This window comes from Manis pentadactyla, chromosome 6 (assembly GCF_030020395.1).
Source record: "Manis pentadactyla isolate mManPen7 chromosome 6, mManPen7.hap1, whole genome shotgun sequence".
Lineage (NCBI taxonomy): Eukaryota > Metazoa > Chordata > Mammalia > Pholidota > Manidae > Manis > Manis pentadactyla.
In genome coordinates, this window is record NC_080024.1 from 142470630 (window position 1) to 142487278 (window position 16649).

At 39.5% G+C, this 16649-nt stretch overlaps 1 protein-coding gene across 2 annotated transcripts; it reads right to left on the reverse strand.

Annotated features, from left to right (window-relative positions):
• Nucleotides 1-270: 270 nt before the first annotated feature.
• Nucleotides 271-15544, reverse strand: NARS1 (asparaginyl-tRNA synthetase 1). 2 transcript variants are annotated; one of them, XM_036876717.2, is made up of 15 exons: nt 15393-15544; nt 14386-14468; nt 11959-12024; nt 11768-11860; nt 11592-11681; nt 10609-10687; nt 9656-9726; nt 8035-8121; nt 6382-6603; nt 6077-6276; nt 5522-5657; nt 4760-4873; nt 2640-2771; nt 2227-2358; nt 271-1709 (listed from the first exon to the last, which is right to left on the reverse strand). In XM_036876717.2, the coding sequence occupies exons 1-15, from the start codon at nt 15433-15435 to the stop codon at nt 1578-1580; spliced, it is 1680 nt and encodes a 559-aa protein (XP_036732612.1). In that variant the 5' UTR covers nt 15436-15544; the 3' UTR covers nt 271-1577. The 2 variants fall into 2 exon arrangements, with proteins under 2 accessions (XP_036732612.1, XP_036732613.1); XM_036876718.2 differs by having other exon boundaries at nt 14386-14465; nt 15393-15519.
• Nucleotides 15545-16649: the final 1105 nt, after the last annotated feature.

A 16649-nucleotide genomic window follows, 5' to 3' on the forward strand; every position in this document is an offset into this window, starting at 1 on the left:
CCATCAACCTAACTTAGCGACAGCCGCACCCGGGTCGCTTTAAAAACCACCCTGGGCCACATGCATGAGATTTGCTACTCATTGTGCTCAAGACTGTTGGCCTCAAGTCACCATAACCTTAACTCCCTTATCCCCACCTAATCCCACAGCTCTCTCTCAGGATTTAAAACTTGACTCATTTGCACAATTAAAATTTAAGCTAACTGAGTCTAATCTCATCACCTAAATTCTGATCAAATGAACTGCTTGGTTGAAACCAATTAGAGCTCATTCACATTCTTACAAATATTTTTTATTTAAAGATACAAGCCAAATATACTTTAAATGCCCCATTTCCATCTTTCATTTAATTGCAAAATAGGATATAATCTAATGCGCCCAAAAATAACACTAAAAAGATTACAGAAAGGATGTAACTAGAACCCACATCTAATTTTAAAAAATCATTCCATCCCATTACATAATTTTAGTAATAACTACTAAATTTAGTAATATCTCATTTCGTAGACGCATCATGAAAAATAAAGATTAAAAAATGCAAAAGCATGAATTGGTGTGAGACAAAGCTGTTAAGCTTAAAAAAAAAATAAAGCCCGCAAAGTTTTTATGTGTGTCCATTTATTGATTGCCAGGAATACAGCCTATTGAGAATACATGACATGCATTTTGGGGGAGAAATTAACCAAATCTGAAATGAAGCCATTCAATAACCCTGCTAAGAGTTAATAAGGTAGCAGAGATTAGATCTAAGGACACAGTGTGGGATGACTTAAGCAGCCACTTACAGTTATCATTAAGATTCCAGCTGCAAATTCTTTTGGAATTATTTATTCTTAATTAATTAGGAACGACCAGGACAGAGGAAATCTTTACTCTCACCTCTGCCTCTTTAGCCTCCACTAGAGCTAGGAAGGATGCTGTTCATTAAAAACCACCAGAATTTTGCTCTTAGTTCAAATTGTTTAAGACAATTCCATTCTTTCAAAGTCTTTCATTATCAATCAGGTATGCCTTAGAATTATAAGCAGCTATACAGATTTAGAAAAGATTAATAACTGATGCAAAAGACTGTATTTGATTTCAGTATCTACTGTTGAATTGTACTCTACTACTAGATTTTTACACCATATTGTCAATTTTCTCCCAAGATGTCTATTTTAATTCACTGACACAATAAAATGATATAAATTAAAGAATTCCAGTTAAACTTAAGAGGACAGAAAGATTAAGTTACTGGAATGTCTTAGTCCATAATTACAAATTAATTATATATGGCATATGGAACACAAAGATTATAACATATAATTGGATATAATGTTGAAATGTACACATAACCGTACAGGTACATGCCACATATTTCCCCCAAACTGTGTGACAGGTATTTTTTCTTAAAACGACACCATCAATGTCACTTGATTGGTTTTTGGGGTAGTGGAAACAGAAAAGAAAAAGAGACCAGAAACAGATACACTCCAATAGAATAAAAAGGGGAGAATTTTGGTTTTTAATTTTTTTAAAGAGGCAGTCTGTCCCTTTCATGAACAATATTCTTCCCTTAATGCTTTAGGAGGGACGAGTTACGGCTTGCAGCGCTGGACAAACCGAGGGTATAAGCATACATCTCGGATGTGATACCTATTCAGAATCCAGGTTAAGAATCGTTCTAAGCCCAAGCCATATCCTCCATGAGGACACGTGCCATATTTTCTCTGTTTAAAAAAGAGAGAGAGGAATAAATGCTTAAAGTTTTGTCTAAAACAGTTACAATTTACTTACTGTGAAATGAGTTAGCTTATTGTGGTTAAGCTTTCAACCCTTAATCTACATGACTTCATGGGACCACAAGTGAAGAAATAATTTGCTATTAAAAATAAAACAGGGATTAAGTGCCACCCTGGAAAGGAGAGATTTCAAACTTTTATACTAAGTGAGTATCTCTTTAACCAGAGGAAAATAAAAGTAGCACTAGATATTGGTAGGACCTGATGACAAACTTAAAAACCCAGGGGCAATGAGCAAAGCCAGTAGTTAAATAGGTTTTCAAATGAAATTAACATATTACTGGCCAAAGACAAAACTAGCTACATTATCAGAACCATGAAACTGAACACAGCTCACTGAAATACCAAAGTCTCATGCTGAATCCCTCCTTTTAAAAACTTCGATTATACAGAACTATAACCATAAAAAAGTTTTAAAGAATATTAAAAATAATTTTGTTTTTACCTGATCTGTGTACCAGTAATAAGGAGTAGGGTCAATTCCTTCCCTTTTATAACCTGCCAGAATCTCTTCACTATCCCAGATGCGCATCGAGCCTCCCACAATCTCACCAACATTGGGCATCAACACGTCAACCTTTAAAAAAGTGTACAGTTACTACCAGGCTATCAGTGAAGGCACTGATCTAGAGTTTAAATGGAACTCACAATTAAGCTCCTACAGCTAAAGGAGCACTAAGATCATGCACAATTAAAATATTATTTAAATTCTATAATCTAACAAGGTATGTTAAACCCAATTTAGAGGGCAATATGTACTTCATACCCTAACGGAATATTCATCAGAGCTGTATCTTATTCTAATGACAGTCCCCACCCCCTTTAAAAGCAAAATTACTATCTGAATCACAAACTGACAGATTCAGTAAGGCGGGGATCCTCAGGACATCGCTGCATATAGAAGGACTTGATCTCTACAGGAAATCGACACAGCAAGATTGGCTCATTAATGGTGTCCGTCATCAGTCTCTCAGGAGCTTCTGGGATATCCTGAGGTTAAACATGACTTCATTAACATTTACAACTTGAAATGCAATGAGATAGAAGCAGCTCTTCCACCCAGTGGAGCCCTTGTCTTCTTGATGCAACACAGTAGAGAACACACGCCCGCCCATAACCCATACACACGGGTGGAAGGGTCTGTTTCTTTCAAAAACAAACACACTAAAAACCTCACATGCAGTTGCTAAAATAACTGTAAAAAGACCTGCCTCCTACAGTATCTCTCAAGGGCCATGCTGCTTGAGAAATGAAAACCGAAAAACCACCCAAGCCATTATCACTGTGACTAGACACTGCTCAGTTATTTTCTTTTCAGGGGCCAGTTTTATCTAGCTCTGAAGCAAGTGTGGGCCACTCAGTCCCACAAGACATAAGATAATCAGTGAATACTCCAGAACATCATTGATCTACACACCAAGTACGTTATTAATAACACCAATCTTTAAACTGCTGTTACCTGGACTTCTTTCCTGTTATAATAAATCTATACACCTTCAATGGTAATAAGACATGGTCATAAGACAAATAACCAGTGTCAAAGCTCAAAGTAACCACATCTGGAAATGGGAGATGATGATGAATTAAGTTAATCTGTTTCTTTCTCAAAACATCCTTCAGTAAACCACACATAAATTCAAGTTAAAACTGAAAACTCTTGTCCTAAATTGGAGAACTCATTGATTTGTTTAATGTAAGAACTGAAATGGTCCTTAGCAATCACCTGGCATGGCTGTTTTCAAGCTTCAAAATGAGCAGAAAGCTCTGGGCTCTCGGCTTTTATCTGCTTTAGGTACTAGACTTCTGTGTAAGATTTAATTAGGAGAAAAGGGGTCTTACTGCACATTCCAAAAAGTTTGAAGACCATCCTCATTATATGGGATAACAACGGTGTGTAGGGTAAATGCTGGCATCCAGGGCTTCCTGTGCGATGCACCCTGCTAGGCAATGAGCTCATGACTCCTCACGACTTTGCAAATGGACATTACCTCCAAGGTAGATACAGAACCAGACAGCAGGGTCACTGGCCCTCAGTTACACAGCAGTAAGGACGGAGGTGGGGAGCTAAGCCCACCTGGGGGGCATTCCTACTCTGAAGCTTGTGTTCTTTCCACTCAATCACACTACTTTTCTAAGTATTAGGTAAAAACAGTTCTCAAGTTTTCAGTACAAATTTTGTTGTTATACATCATCAAATGCTGAAACAGTATGAGAATTTATAAAGGTCTAGTATACTGTTTGCCATCTCTATAAATTCCTTCTAAAAACAAAACTCTAACTAGCAGTAGTTATTCGTATTTCATCTGTAAAACAGATTTGCAAATAACTATGCACAGAGTGGTAAAATGCACAGAGGAGAGGGCTTAGGAAAATGTTAATCTATATCCCCAACCTTTGTTAGGAGGGTGGTCCCAAGCAAAACAGACAGATGCTTAGTTTATCTGGGGCACCAGGCTATCTTTCCCATTAAGTCATTCTCTCTTGGTTTTGCATTTTAGCCAATGGCTATTTTCTTCTTTGAATCTCTTCCACATGAAGGATTTTTAACTCACTGTTCTGGGGGAGGAATCTTTTTTGGAAGAGTCAGATACTTTCTCCAGAAAAACAAAACAAATATATACACATAACAGTATTTTGCATATAATTTCAAAGTCCACAACTTTCTGAAGTATCCTGCCAGCCTAGAGAATTACAACTAGAGCTTTTAAGTCAAGACCCAGATTAATGATGGAAGAAGAGGAAAGCAAAGGATGAGATATGAAGACTAAAAACTTGCTAATACTTACTGAGCACTACAGAACACTTTGAGCACTATTCTAAGGCTTACTCTATGTCTACTGACTCAATGAATCCTCAAGTAACCCCAAGGGTTTGATAACAAGAAGATGCCTCTTGCATTACTGGTTAATTAACCAGAAGCAGCAGTCCACTTAAGCACAATACAACTTCTGAAACAATGATTAGAAAGGAAACCATACTTCTCCAAATTCATAGAAAGTCCCATCTTCTTTCTTTATATTGTGTTCTTTTAGCCAAACAATAGCATCTGAGTAGTTCATCCGTTTGAAAGGCCGTTTGGGGGGCTTAAAGTTCTACAGCAGAAAGGAAAATAGAGTGTACATAAAGAAATCACTAACACTAAAATTGCCACTTTAAGGAAAAGTATTTACTATTATTGTAAAACATTATTTCAGTCTAGAAAAAAAATGACATCCTAAAGATGAAAAACATATATAAACTTCCTCTCACATAAGTTAAAATATTATGAAATTATTGATAATTGACTAGTATCAAATTTTAGTCTTGAAAATATTAGTCCAAAATGGATGAAAGGAGATCAAAAGGCACAAACTTCCAGTTATAAAATAAACTAAGTTCTGGGGTGTAATACACAGCATGGTGACTATAGTTAAGGATACTGCATTATAAATTTGAAAGCTGCTAACAGAGTTGATATTAAAAGGTTGCATCATAAAGAAAAAAAAAGTTTAACTATGTGTGGTGATGGATGTTACCTAGACTTTTTAAGGTGATCACTTCACAGTATATACAAGTATTTCATTATGTTGTACACCTGAAACTAATATAACACTATACATCAATTATATCTCAAAACTTATCTATATATGTCACTTTTTCAAAGCTCACCAAGCCATTAAATCTATAAAAACTCAGGGTGAAGCCTTCGTTGCCTTCCAAAGGAGTCATCATTTCCTTTTTCCATAAAATACTACACCTACCGGGTTGAGGTCATACACTATGCTTGCTGCAGGTGATTTCAAGACTCTGTCTACCACATCACAAACCAAGTCCTCCAGTCGGTCTAGGAGCTCCTCAAAGGTCAGGAAAGGGCACTCCGCTTCCACATGAGTGTATCTGGAAGAATGAGACACTGGCTTGGAGCTGCTCTTCTCGTCTACTGAGTTTCTCTTAAGCAAGCGTTTAACTTTGGAAAACTGTCCAGAAAGGTAATATTCTAACACTGCTAACCAACTCCCCAGTCTGCAAATTCGTTTCAGATCCTCCTCCACTTCCCCTCTTTAAAGTGATTTCTTATTTATTCCTTAATACATAAGAATCAAATCAAAGTGAAAGAACAGACCTTAGCTAGCTATGACCTAAGAAGCAAACTTTTCACATGGTTTCCATTCATTTATTCAATTGCCCTTCCTATATCCTCTTAATGTATCCAAACTTTTCACATTGACATCACTTGCCTATATAAAGATTGCTTCTCTAAACATATTTTTAATCTCTAAAAATTTTTAAATACAAATAAAAAAACAATTCGGTACTCAGCCAGGTGCCTTCGTGTTCTGGACTGTTCGGCCCTGTATGACTGTGCAATACAAAAAACATCTCCCAGAGCTGGAATGCAGGTCTCCAAGTACAGCTGAGAGGACTGAGTCAAAAATGCCTCTTCCCCAAAGTAGTCGAGCTTGAAGAGTGTAGCACCACCTTCTACTTGTGTTTGCACTAATGTTGGTGGAGTAACCTGTTCCAATGGAAAGAAGGAATAAATAAATGCCTGCCATGAGCACCGCATGCACGTTTAAAAATGGCAAAAGGTATCGTCTGCAAAAGATGAGTGCACACTTACTTCACAGTACCCCCTATCAAAGAAGTGATCTCTAAAGCACCTGGTGACCATGGAACGTGCTTTTAGGATTTTGGACATGTTTTCTCCTCGAATCATCATGTGTCTGTTGTTGAGCTGTACATCAACATCAGACTCTTCGTTGATCAAGTTATCAGCTCCTCCAGCTGGGGCCAACCCCATCAGTTCCCAGAAGTCACAACTCAGCTCATGACCTCCTGGAGCCTAAATTTTTAAGAAGGGGGTAGGGAGAAAGAAAGGAGAGAGAAGGAAACAAAAAATTAACATTATTAAGGATTTTAATTTATGTCAAAATTTTTGATGAGCTGGTATTTCTAAGAAACTCAACATTATTAGCCTATCCATCTAAACACAAAAACCTAAATAATGCAATTTTATATTGATTTTTTAATATTCAGTATTCCTTTCAGAGTAAATATACACCTACACAATTTTTAAAAAACAGAAAAGCACAACCTAGAATATAAACTATAATTTCACCATTCGAGTAACTGCTAATGATTGTTAACATTTGGCATATAGTTCTAGCCTTTGCCCAATAATTTAAGATAACAGATTACCCCACTGAAAAACTCCTTAGATGCAAAGGCTTTACTAAAAGCTATTTCTCTTTGGAATAGATATATAGTAAAAATTCAAATTCTCCCTATTAATTCCATTAAAAGCAATTCATTTTAGAAGCCACACATCATGGAAAATATAATTATCTTGATACCAAACTGGATAGCAGGTAACATCATGACGATGACTCCAACTGGCAATCACTTCACTTCCAGGGAAAGCTGAGTGACCTTGAGTCAGATATTCATTCCTAACGTAGGTTCTTTTACCTGAACCTTGGGAGACCCTCTTTTGTCAGTATTTCTAGCCTATTAGGAGAACTCCCAGGGCTCCCTCTGGTGGATATGTCACATTTGTTTTCTTTGCCAGTCAACAAATAAAATCACACTAGTTATTTGAGCAATAATTACCAACTAACTGTAACTGGCCTAAGTTATGTGCCTGTTAGCTGGAGAGCAAACAACTCTCTGAATAGCAGAGCTGTATTTACTTTTTAAAAAGAAGCTTTCAGTTTCTGTGATGACTGCCCTTGCACTGTTCACCATGTAAGAACTTATTCACTATGTAAGAACTTGTTCGTTATGCTTCAGAAGATTGGAGACTGTTGAGAATTAGGCTTGGGGTTGATTAATGATTGTGATTGAGTCCCCTATACAGAATTTTATTGTTGTTAACAACCATATGATCAATAAATATGAGAGATGCCCTCTCAAAAAAAAAAAAAAAAAAAAAGAAGCTTTCAAATTCTCTTCATAAAGTTTCAGATTTAGATGTTCTTTCCCAAAATTTTTTGGGTAGACTAAGTTTTACTTCCACTTAACTGAAAAATTACTGACACACCCATGGCAGAGTGGCTTTATTTTCACCCAAGAGGATTATTTAGGAATTCTGTAAGGTTGGAAGTCCCTGAGGTACTATCAGATGAGCTGTACGGTGTACATACTTCACCAGAAAAGCCGATTAAATTTCACAAGCAAATCACATTTGTGTATTTATTTGCCAATACCAAAGATACAAATAAAGACCCTGGAAAATACACACTTATTCACCCAATGAGGAATTTGATCCACTCACCTGCTTGCCCTTTGGGGTAAGATTTAGCATTCCATACACTGCAACACTACTCTCGGTGGACAAGAGGAGTCCATTGTAACACTGACACTAGGAAAAGATCAAGGTTCAAATTTAGTTTTTTACATGTACACTAGTATATCCTAAGGTATAGAAAGCAAAGAGGATTACTTGCAAACAAGTTATCTGTCCCAAACTAGTAAAATAAGCTGGCTAGCACTTTCAAAATTAATAAAGAACAGCTATTTTTGTGAAAGATTTATCTATGTAGAGCTACACATGTATGTAAATACATACTTAACCTACAGACATATGCATAAGGTCACTAGCTCTCGTCTTTTAAAAATATCTGGACAGTTTGTTTTCTTTAAAATTCATACTGTTAAAATAATATATAGATTATGATGAGCAATACTTCCTAAAATCATTAGAAAAGTGGCAAGGAACTTTATAATGGAGGGATTGGGCTAACAATACCTGACCCCACCCCCATTACAGAATCATTCAAAAAAGGACAACTGAACATTATGTGCTTTGTGATGTGATCCCAGTGGAAGAATACAGCATTGCCTATAAAGCAGTTTTGCTAAAAACAAAAACAAAAACAAAGAACCACCTGAATCTGATCAGACCTAACGTGCAGCTTATAAGAAATACACAGGTTAGAGGAACATGTTAAATGACATCTCAGGATGCAACTGACCAAATCCAGAATGTAAGAAGTCCCAATGGACAAACAGCCAGGTTTTTTCCAACAAATAAATGGGGGCAAGTGTTGGAGCAGAAAAGAGAATGAAAAGGGAGAACTATTATAGATTAAAAGAAATTTCAGAGATGTGTCAACTGAATGCAATGTGTAGATCTTGTTTGAGTCCTTATTCAAACCAACCAACTATAAAAAGACATAAATCAACTGGGAGAATTTGGACATTTAGGAGCTATGTTAATGTAGGGGAGGGTGATAATGGTAATATGGTTTATATTAAAAATATTATTTCTTGGAGATTCACGTGTTAAGTATATTTATATGAAATGACATGCTGTCCGGGAGGTAAAAGGGGGTCAGCAGTAACGCCAAACTAGCCATATATCAGTCGTTACTTGTTATGGACATAGTGTTTGTGTCCTCCCAAAATTCATGTTGAACGCTTCCCCACCACAATGCGATGGTATTAGGGAACAGGGATTCAGGGAGAGAGGGAATAGGGTTAGACGAGGTCACAGGGGGAAGACCCTGGGACTGGGATCAGTGCCCTCCTAAAAGTCACAGGAGGTCTGCTCCCTCCTCTGCTCTGCGAGGATGCAACAGGAGTCGGCAGTCTGAACCTGAAGAGGGCTCACACCGGAACTCCTGCATGCTTCCAGCCTCTCGAACTGCGAGAAATAACTTCCTGTTGTTTATAAGCCACCCAGGCTATGGTATTTTGTTAAAGCAGCCCTAACTCAGACGTTAATCAGGCTGGGTGATGAGAATGTGAGGTTTCTTCACCATTCTATTTTTAATACGTTGGAAATTTTCCATAACAGCTTAGCATATGTATACAGATCCTAAAATTCCCAAAACTAACAAAAAGGAACCTACTGAAAAAATATAATTTTCAGCCATATCTTAGAAAATATTTACCAAATCATCCGATAAGACACACTGAAGATAACCTGTACCATCTCGCAGCACCAGAAACATTAAATTCTTTCCTGAAGATGAGAAAGAGAAATTTAGCCAGACTGTTCTCAAAGCACTTAAAAGTACTTTCTCATAATTTAATCTCATGTAAAGGAGACTCCCAGGTTAGACATTAAAATGTTCAAACCTCCCACGTGGCCCCCATCCTCTGCAGGGTCCACCAATAACATCACTGCTCAGTATTTGCAAAGCAGTGTACCTTCTTCACTGTACTTTCAAGTCCTAAGCGATCCTCATGGTCCACATGACCGTGGGAAAGCAAGAGAGCAAGCTACGTGAGACGAGGGCTTACGTCTAAGTCGCCGCGAATGCTCTACAGCACCCAGGCATCTAAGGCCGGGCACCCAGGCATCTAAGGCCGGGCACCCAGCGGCAGGAGCACAAACGCTGCCACATAGCATCATTCCTTTTTTTTCATGCCCCATCTCTTTTTACGAAGGATTTGATAACCATTTATAATAAAACGTAGGTAATACAATAACAGAAAGAGAAAGCAAAACATCAGGACCAAGAGGGAGGCAGGAGGAAAATAAACTAATAATAAAAGTCAATACGACCACCATAAATAAGTTTCAGATTTGGCTCTGCCCTTCTGTAATACATGCCCTGCTTTTCATTAAATAATTAAACTCAACGAGGCAAATATTTACTAGATAACCTCCTGATCTCTGTGGCTGCTTATAGTTAAATAATTGGATGCTTACATCTAAGTAATTTTTAAACTTTTAGTAGTCATAAAGTAAGAACAAATTTAGGATATAAACGACTATCTCCTTGGAAAAGCTAGCATTCAAACACAAAAAGAACCCCAAAGTGAATGTTCCTATGTTCTTTAATTATGACCAAGGATATTTAAAACGAAACAGAGAGAACAGAAAAGCTTTATCATTTACCTTGCCTACGCAGCCTGTGGACCCAGCCAAACACCTTTACTCTTTGGCCTCTATAACCTTCTAATGCATGAATCTTCACCTGTCAAGTTAAAAGAAATAATATTTGACTAATAATGTCAATTTATTGCATGTCAATTTTTCCACCAATATTAGACGATTGGTAGTAAAGTGTTAAAAATTTACAAAGAGTGCAGAACCACCAAGAGTCACTCAACTGCAGGCCAGAAGCAAAAAATTTCACCATACTGGAGTGGGTAAAAAATAAAAATAAAAAGAATCCAAGTCTTCTTTCTCTTAGTGCAAAACTGGTAATGAGAAACCCATTATTTCAGATATTGCTACACAAAATCAATTGAGTAAATGGACTCACGACAGCAACAAGAGAGTCCACACAGGCCCCTTCCCTGGCTTCACAGTCCCTCTCAACACCCTGGCAGGTAGAACAAAGGCTAGCTTTTTGTTTGGGAGATGGAGGAGATGAGTAAGGGAAGGAGATGGTGAACGGTAGCCAAGAAAACAGCTTCATCACTAAGGAAACAGGAAAAATGTGACAAGTCACCTGCACTAAGAGCTACCTGAAACTGGAGCATGCCCATTCACAGTCCAGTATTCTATTCTAGAAAGACTACAGAAGGAGTTCAATTTTATAAAACCACGTAACTTTATCCATTTAAAAACTCATGAAAATCATGGCTTTCAGCCTCTCCATTTTACGGTGAGGAGACACGCTTAGGGAGGGCAAAGTTGCTTACCAACACCACCCTGGACAGCCAGGCCTGCGAGCTTCCACTCAACAAACCGCTAAACATTCTAAACAAAGGAACCAGCCTTTTAACTCTAAAGCGTTATTTATGTTGATCCCCTGTAAAAGGAAGGGAAAGAACACCGTGCAAAGGAACAAAGCACGCTGCAGGCCCCACAGACGCAGAAATAACAGTTTGGTGTGGCAAGTCCACATTTGAAATGATACACGTCACACTTACACATTTTGGCTCTGGAAGACTTAGGTCTTTTTTTATAGAAATCTTCTTTGCTTCTTCCAGGTTTTTTTCTCTACGCAAATTGTCTTCTGCCTAATTTAATAATAAAGCAATTAGTTAACATGGTTTCTAATGGTCTAACTTCTTAAAATGTTCACAATGACAAATGCATTGCTCACCTCTTTCTTTTCCCGGGATTCATTCTTCATTTGTTCCCGATGCCACATTTTTTTAATGTTCTTCATCTGTGATTTAGAAATAACGTCCCACCTCTAAAGAGAAAGACAGGCATTTCAGTTTTTCAAGACCTCTATGCTCTGATGAAAATGTATTCACAATATAATTCTGCAAAGTTTTCAGTTCACCCTACCTCATTTTCTTTTTGTGAATCTATGTAAATGGTAGGAAATGGTTCTTTTCCCACTGTCATCAAAGCCTGGAGTGGGAAGGGAGAAAAAGAAAATTTCTTTAACATTGTGCAATATTTGAACTCAAAATAGTATCTCAATTATAAATCAACTACAAACATCTGGAAGCTAATCAAGAGCCAAGAAGAAAGCATAAAGACCCCAACAGCTGAAAGTCGATGTCGAGGGAAGGACTGGTTGCCTGGACTAAGGATATTTTGCTTAAAGTAGATGCCGTCAGGTCCTTTTCAAACAATTCTTGCAAGTTTGGTTATACAGTATAGTTTCCCAGTATAAGCAGAATAGAAACAGCAGATTTTAAGTAGCTGTAGGGACCACAGGAGATACACTGACAACAAGAGAAGAGACAGCTAACAACAAAAGCCAACTGCAGATCATATCTAAATGGTTCATCCTAAGAAAGCAGGCAAATTGTTTCTGAAACTCTTTCAACCAAAAAATGGTTAAGGACACAAAAGGCTAAACTTAATTAACTTGAAAAATTCCCATATGTTGAACACCTCTTTTCCCTAGTACTGGGATGCATCAGGTATTGCCATGTCATTTAGTATTTTATATAAGACAACCAAGAAATGTAATGAATTACTCTCTGCAGTTGTAGGATCTGAAGCTTGCTTACAAAAACTGACCTTTTCTAAAAGCCTGGTTTCCAGGCCTGAAAAATACTTTCATCTTGTTTTGATACTAGTTTCAACTCAATGATTGCTGCAGAGAGGAAACCTGGATCTTTTAAAAACATCCAAGAGCTCACTTTTTTAATAATTAGGCTTTGTAGAGATGTTTGTAAATCATTAGGAATGAATTTCCTACCTAATACTCTCTGACTGCTCCTTTAATATCACTGAAAGTGAAAGATGGAAGCTGTAATTCCTGAAAGCAGAATGGCAAACTTTTGCTAATAGCAATGTTGTGCAAACATTCACCTAAACACTATTGTCAGTTTTGGGGAGCCATAGGCATCATCCCAAGAATCTGAGAGAGAGATTTCCCTCCAAAAGTTAAAAACAAGGACCATATATGACACACCAAAGTGTAACCACACAGTGTAATCTAACAGGGAAGAGAATGCTCCCAGGACAGGAACACTTGATAATAACCTAAATTTGTGTTGCAACAGAGCTAACAAAAAGAGGAGCTGGCCAGGCATGGATGGATACACAGAAAAAGAGTGTCAAGGCAGTGTTCTTCCTAATGCTGTCCAAGGAGAGGGCTTTAAGCCATCTTCCTTATGGGGGTAGCTACAGCCATCCCAGTTCAACAGGCAAGCCCATGGCTACCTTAAAAGGGATGTCTTGGCCAAGTACCAAATGATTTCACTCATCTGTGGAGTGTAACAACAAAACAAAACCTGTAGGAACAAAACAGCAGCAGACTCACAGAACCCAAGAATGGACTAACAGTTACCAAAGGGAAAGGGACTGGGGAGGGTAGGTGGGAAGGGAGGGAGAAGGGGAATAAGGAGCATTATGATTAGCACACATAATATATGGGGGGCACAGGGAAGGAAGCATAACACAGAGAAGACAAGTAGTGACTCTATAGCATCTTACTATGCTGATGAGCAGTGACTGTAATGGGGTATGTGGTGGGGACTTGATAATGGGGGGAATGTAGTAACCACAATGTTGCTCATGTGAAACCTGAGCATAAGATTGTATATCAATGATACCTTAATAAAAAAAAAAAGAGATGTCTTGGCCCATCTACCTGATGGAATCAGTTATGTAACACTGATGCTCTGAACCAATGTTCTGGAAGGACATCTCTGATCTGTATTTGGCTTCCCATATAGGTCTGTTTGGAGACAATATTCAAAACTTACTTGAGGATTCTAGATCCTGAGAAATAACAGTGTATTAATAAATAGTATTCTAGCTTCAAGCTCCAGACTCATGAATTACTGGGCATCTGTTCTGAGAGACAGGTCCATTCCTCATGTACTGATATAAATTAGGTCTTGAAGTTTCAAGGCTCAGGATCACATCTGGACTCAAGTGGTAAATTCACCAGCAGGCCTCTTAGGAGTCAGTTTGGAAGAAAGCTGGGCATGAGCTCAGTGTGACTGAGCAAAGCTGATTTTTGTTTCTGTAAGAATTGAAAAACCAGCCATCTGCCTCACTGGAGAGAAAAATTCTAAGATGCAATGCTGCATAAGGATGAAGACACCTTTTTAAAATGTTCAAATAAGTTTAGACTTGCTCATCTAATACTCTTAAAGCTACATATCTGTACACATGCCTTACTTCCCCTTTTCTGAAAATGATCTTCAAAACCTGGTGTTGGAAACAACATTATTGACAAGCCACATAATCACTGATTGAAGCCATTAATAAATGAAAAGTCGTTTTCCTAACGAGGAGGGACATTACCTTCAAACCTGTTTTAAAAGGTTTCTCCCTGGTTCCATCTCCCGTAGCATCATTTCCCTCTCGATTCGAAACATACAGCTCTGCTGTTTTACAAAGTGAGAGTAAGTTACTAACTGGTCAGTAATTATCAATTGTCTCATACTACAACTACTTTATCCACTCTTTGTGAACAGAACAAGCATCTGATTAGCAAAATCTTACCACAATCCAAAAAAATTATAATTATTTTCCCACTCCCCTACCTCAATGACTTCTATCTTGTAAAAACACACTAGTTACAAACTTAGCTTTTCAAAATGAACGTTGATGATCTTAATTGTGAACCCCCAACGACAAAGAAGGGCTTTGAAGTTGGCCAGGCCAGACTGGAATCTGGGATGCTGACCCTTAAAAGCCAGGGTGACTCTGAGGAATTCATTTAACCTTCTGAGCTTATTTCTTTGTCTTCAAAGTGAGGAAAACAATACCTTGAAGGGCTGTACTGGTCGCGAAATAAAATTACACATACAAATCAGATAACCCAGGGCCAATGCACAGATGTCAGACCGAAACCCAGGGGATAAATTGCAGAGGGCCTCACAACTAGCTAAGTCTGAACAGTGACATCAACCCGGGTCTCCCTTTCTCCTTTTTCTACTGCACCGTATGGTCTCCCTGAAATCTCGGTATAAATGAGGATGCGTAAAGTCCTTTCCTGATTATCACTTTTAGAGTTACAGATTTGGGGGCTGCCCTGCTGGGCGGCAGCGCCTCGCAGCACCGAAGCCTCGGCTGGATTACGGAATTTTTCGCAGTGGGGTAGGGCCGGGAGCGGCCGCCACCCCAGCCCGGGCCACCCAGTCCAGGGGTGCGGCCCGGGGGTCCAGCCCCCGCCCTCCTTCCAACCCAGCGCGACCAACAGTGATGGAGCGCCCACTCCGCCCGGCAGTCGGCGGAGCAAGGTTCCTGCCTCGGGGCGGAGCACCGCGCCGCTTAAACGCGCGCCGAGGTTCCCGAGCCTCACTCACCTAGTACCATCCCGGCGGTGGCCCCAGTCACCTCCAAGGACATCGTCTCCCACACGCTGCCGCCTTGTCACCCCAAAGCGCACCAGCGGCTTCCTCGACTCGGACGTTGCATCATACAACGTCGTGCGTTTGTCGCTCACTGAGTCACCGAGCATCGCGGAGCCATTGGTTACGGGAGGTGACAGACCGTAGGCGAGCGTCGCTGCAGCCGCCATCTTTGGACCGGGCACGGTCAACTTCCGGGTCCCGTGTCCCGCCCCAGCTCGTTGGCTACTCCGGGAACGCCTCTTAGCCGGGACTCCCGGACTCCCAAGTCCACCCAGATGAATTTCTCCTTCTCATCCTGCTCCGGGTCCCAGAGGCTGACTCGTGTGGACCAAGTCAACGGGCTTTTTGGCTTCTGGTCAGATAAGCCAACGAACGGGGAGCACTGGCAGGAGAGCTGAATGGAGGAGGGAGGTTGGGGTACTTAATCCCCCAGCTCCCTCAGCACAGGTTGGCTGCATCTTCATGAAGGCCACAGCTCTCGTGAAGTAGCACTAGAAAACTGTTATCTGGGCTGCCCTTCATGGATTTAGTTTTTTGTAATCAATAGAATTGGATGTACACAGCAACATTTCACTGGGAGAAGGTCAGTGTATACAGGGCTGGGGCAAGCAGTAAGCTTTGTAAGAGGATAACTTAGATTCCCATAGCACCTGCTTCCACTGCTTCACTGCCGCTTTCTCAACCCACACCTATAGACTTACAGGATTTCCCTATGTCCAGTTACTAGAGGATAAAAAAAAATATTTTTTAATGAAAATAACCTAGTACTAACGTGCATAATATGCCAGAAGTGAACACCTATGCGGTTCACGTGGATGTGGCTCAGAAAGGACAGTAGCAAAGGGAAATATTCTGAAATGATAGAACTCTGAGCAGGATGACCGATTTTCCAGTTCTTACATGAGTACAGATGGCCTAAGGGACTGATGGACAATGAATGGACACAGAATATAAAAATTTCATTTCCCATGTCAATGTCTATTAGAAGGCGTTCTTTATGGAGGAGATCTCCATAATCTGTGGATATGAGCCTTTTCCCCAAAATGCCCCAGTGCTTGTTCAAAGAAACGATACACAAAGTGGCTATGGTAGCAGGATTGAGGGTCTGCAAAGGTGTGACCTGGTGGACTGCCTTTCTTCAAGGCTGAGGTAGTGGCTATTGCCACTGCAGAGTACCCAACCTGCTAACAGCAGAAGTCAACTCTGAGA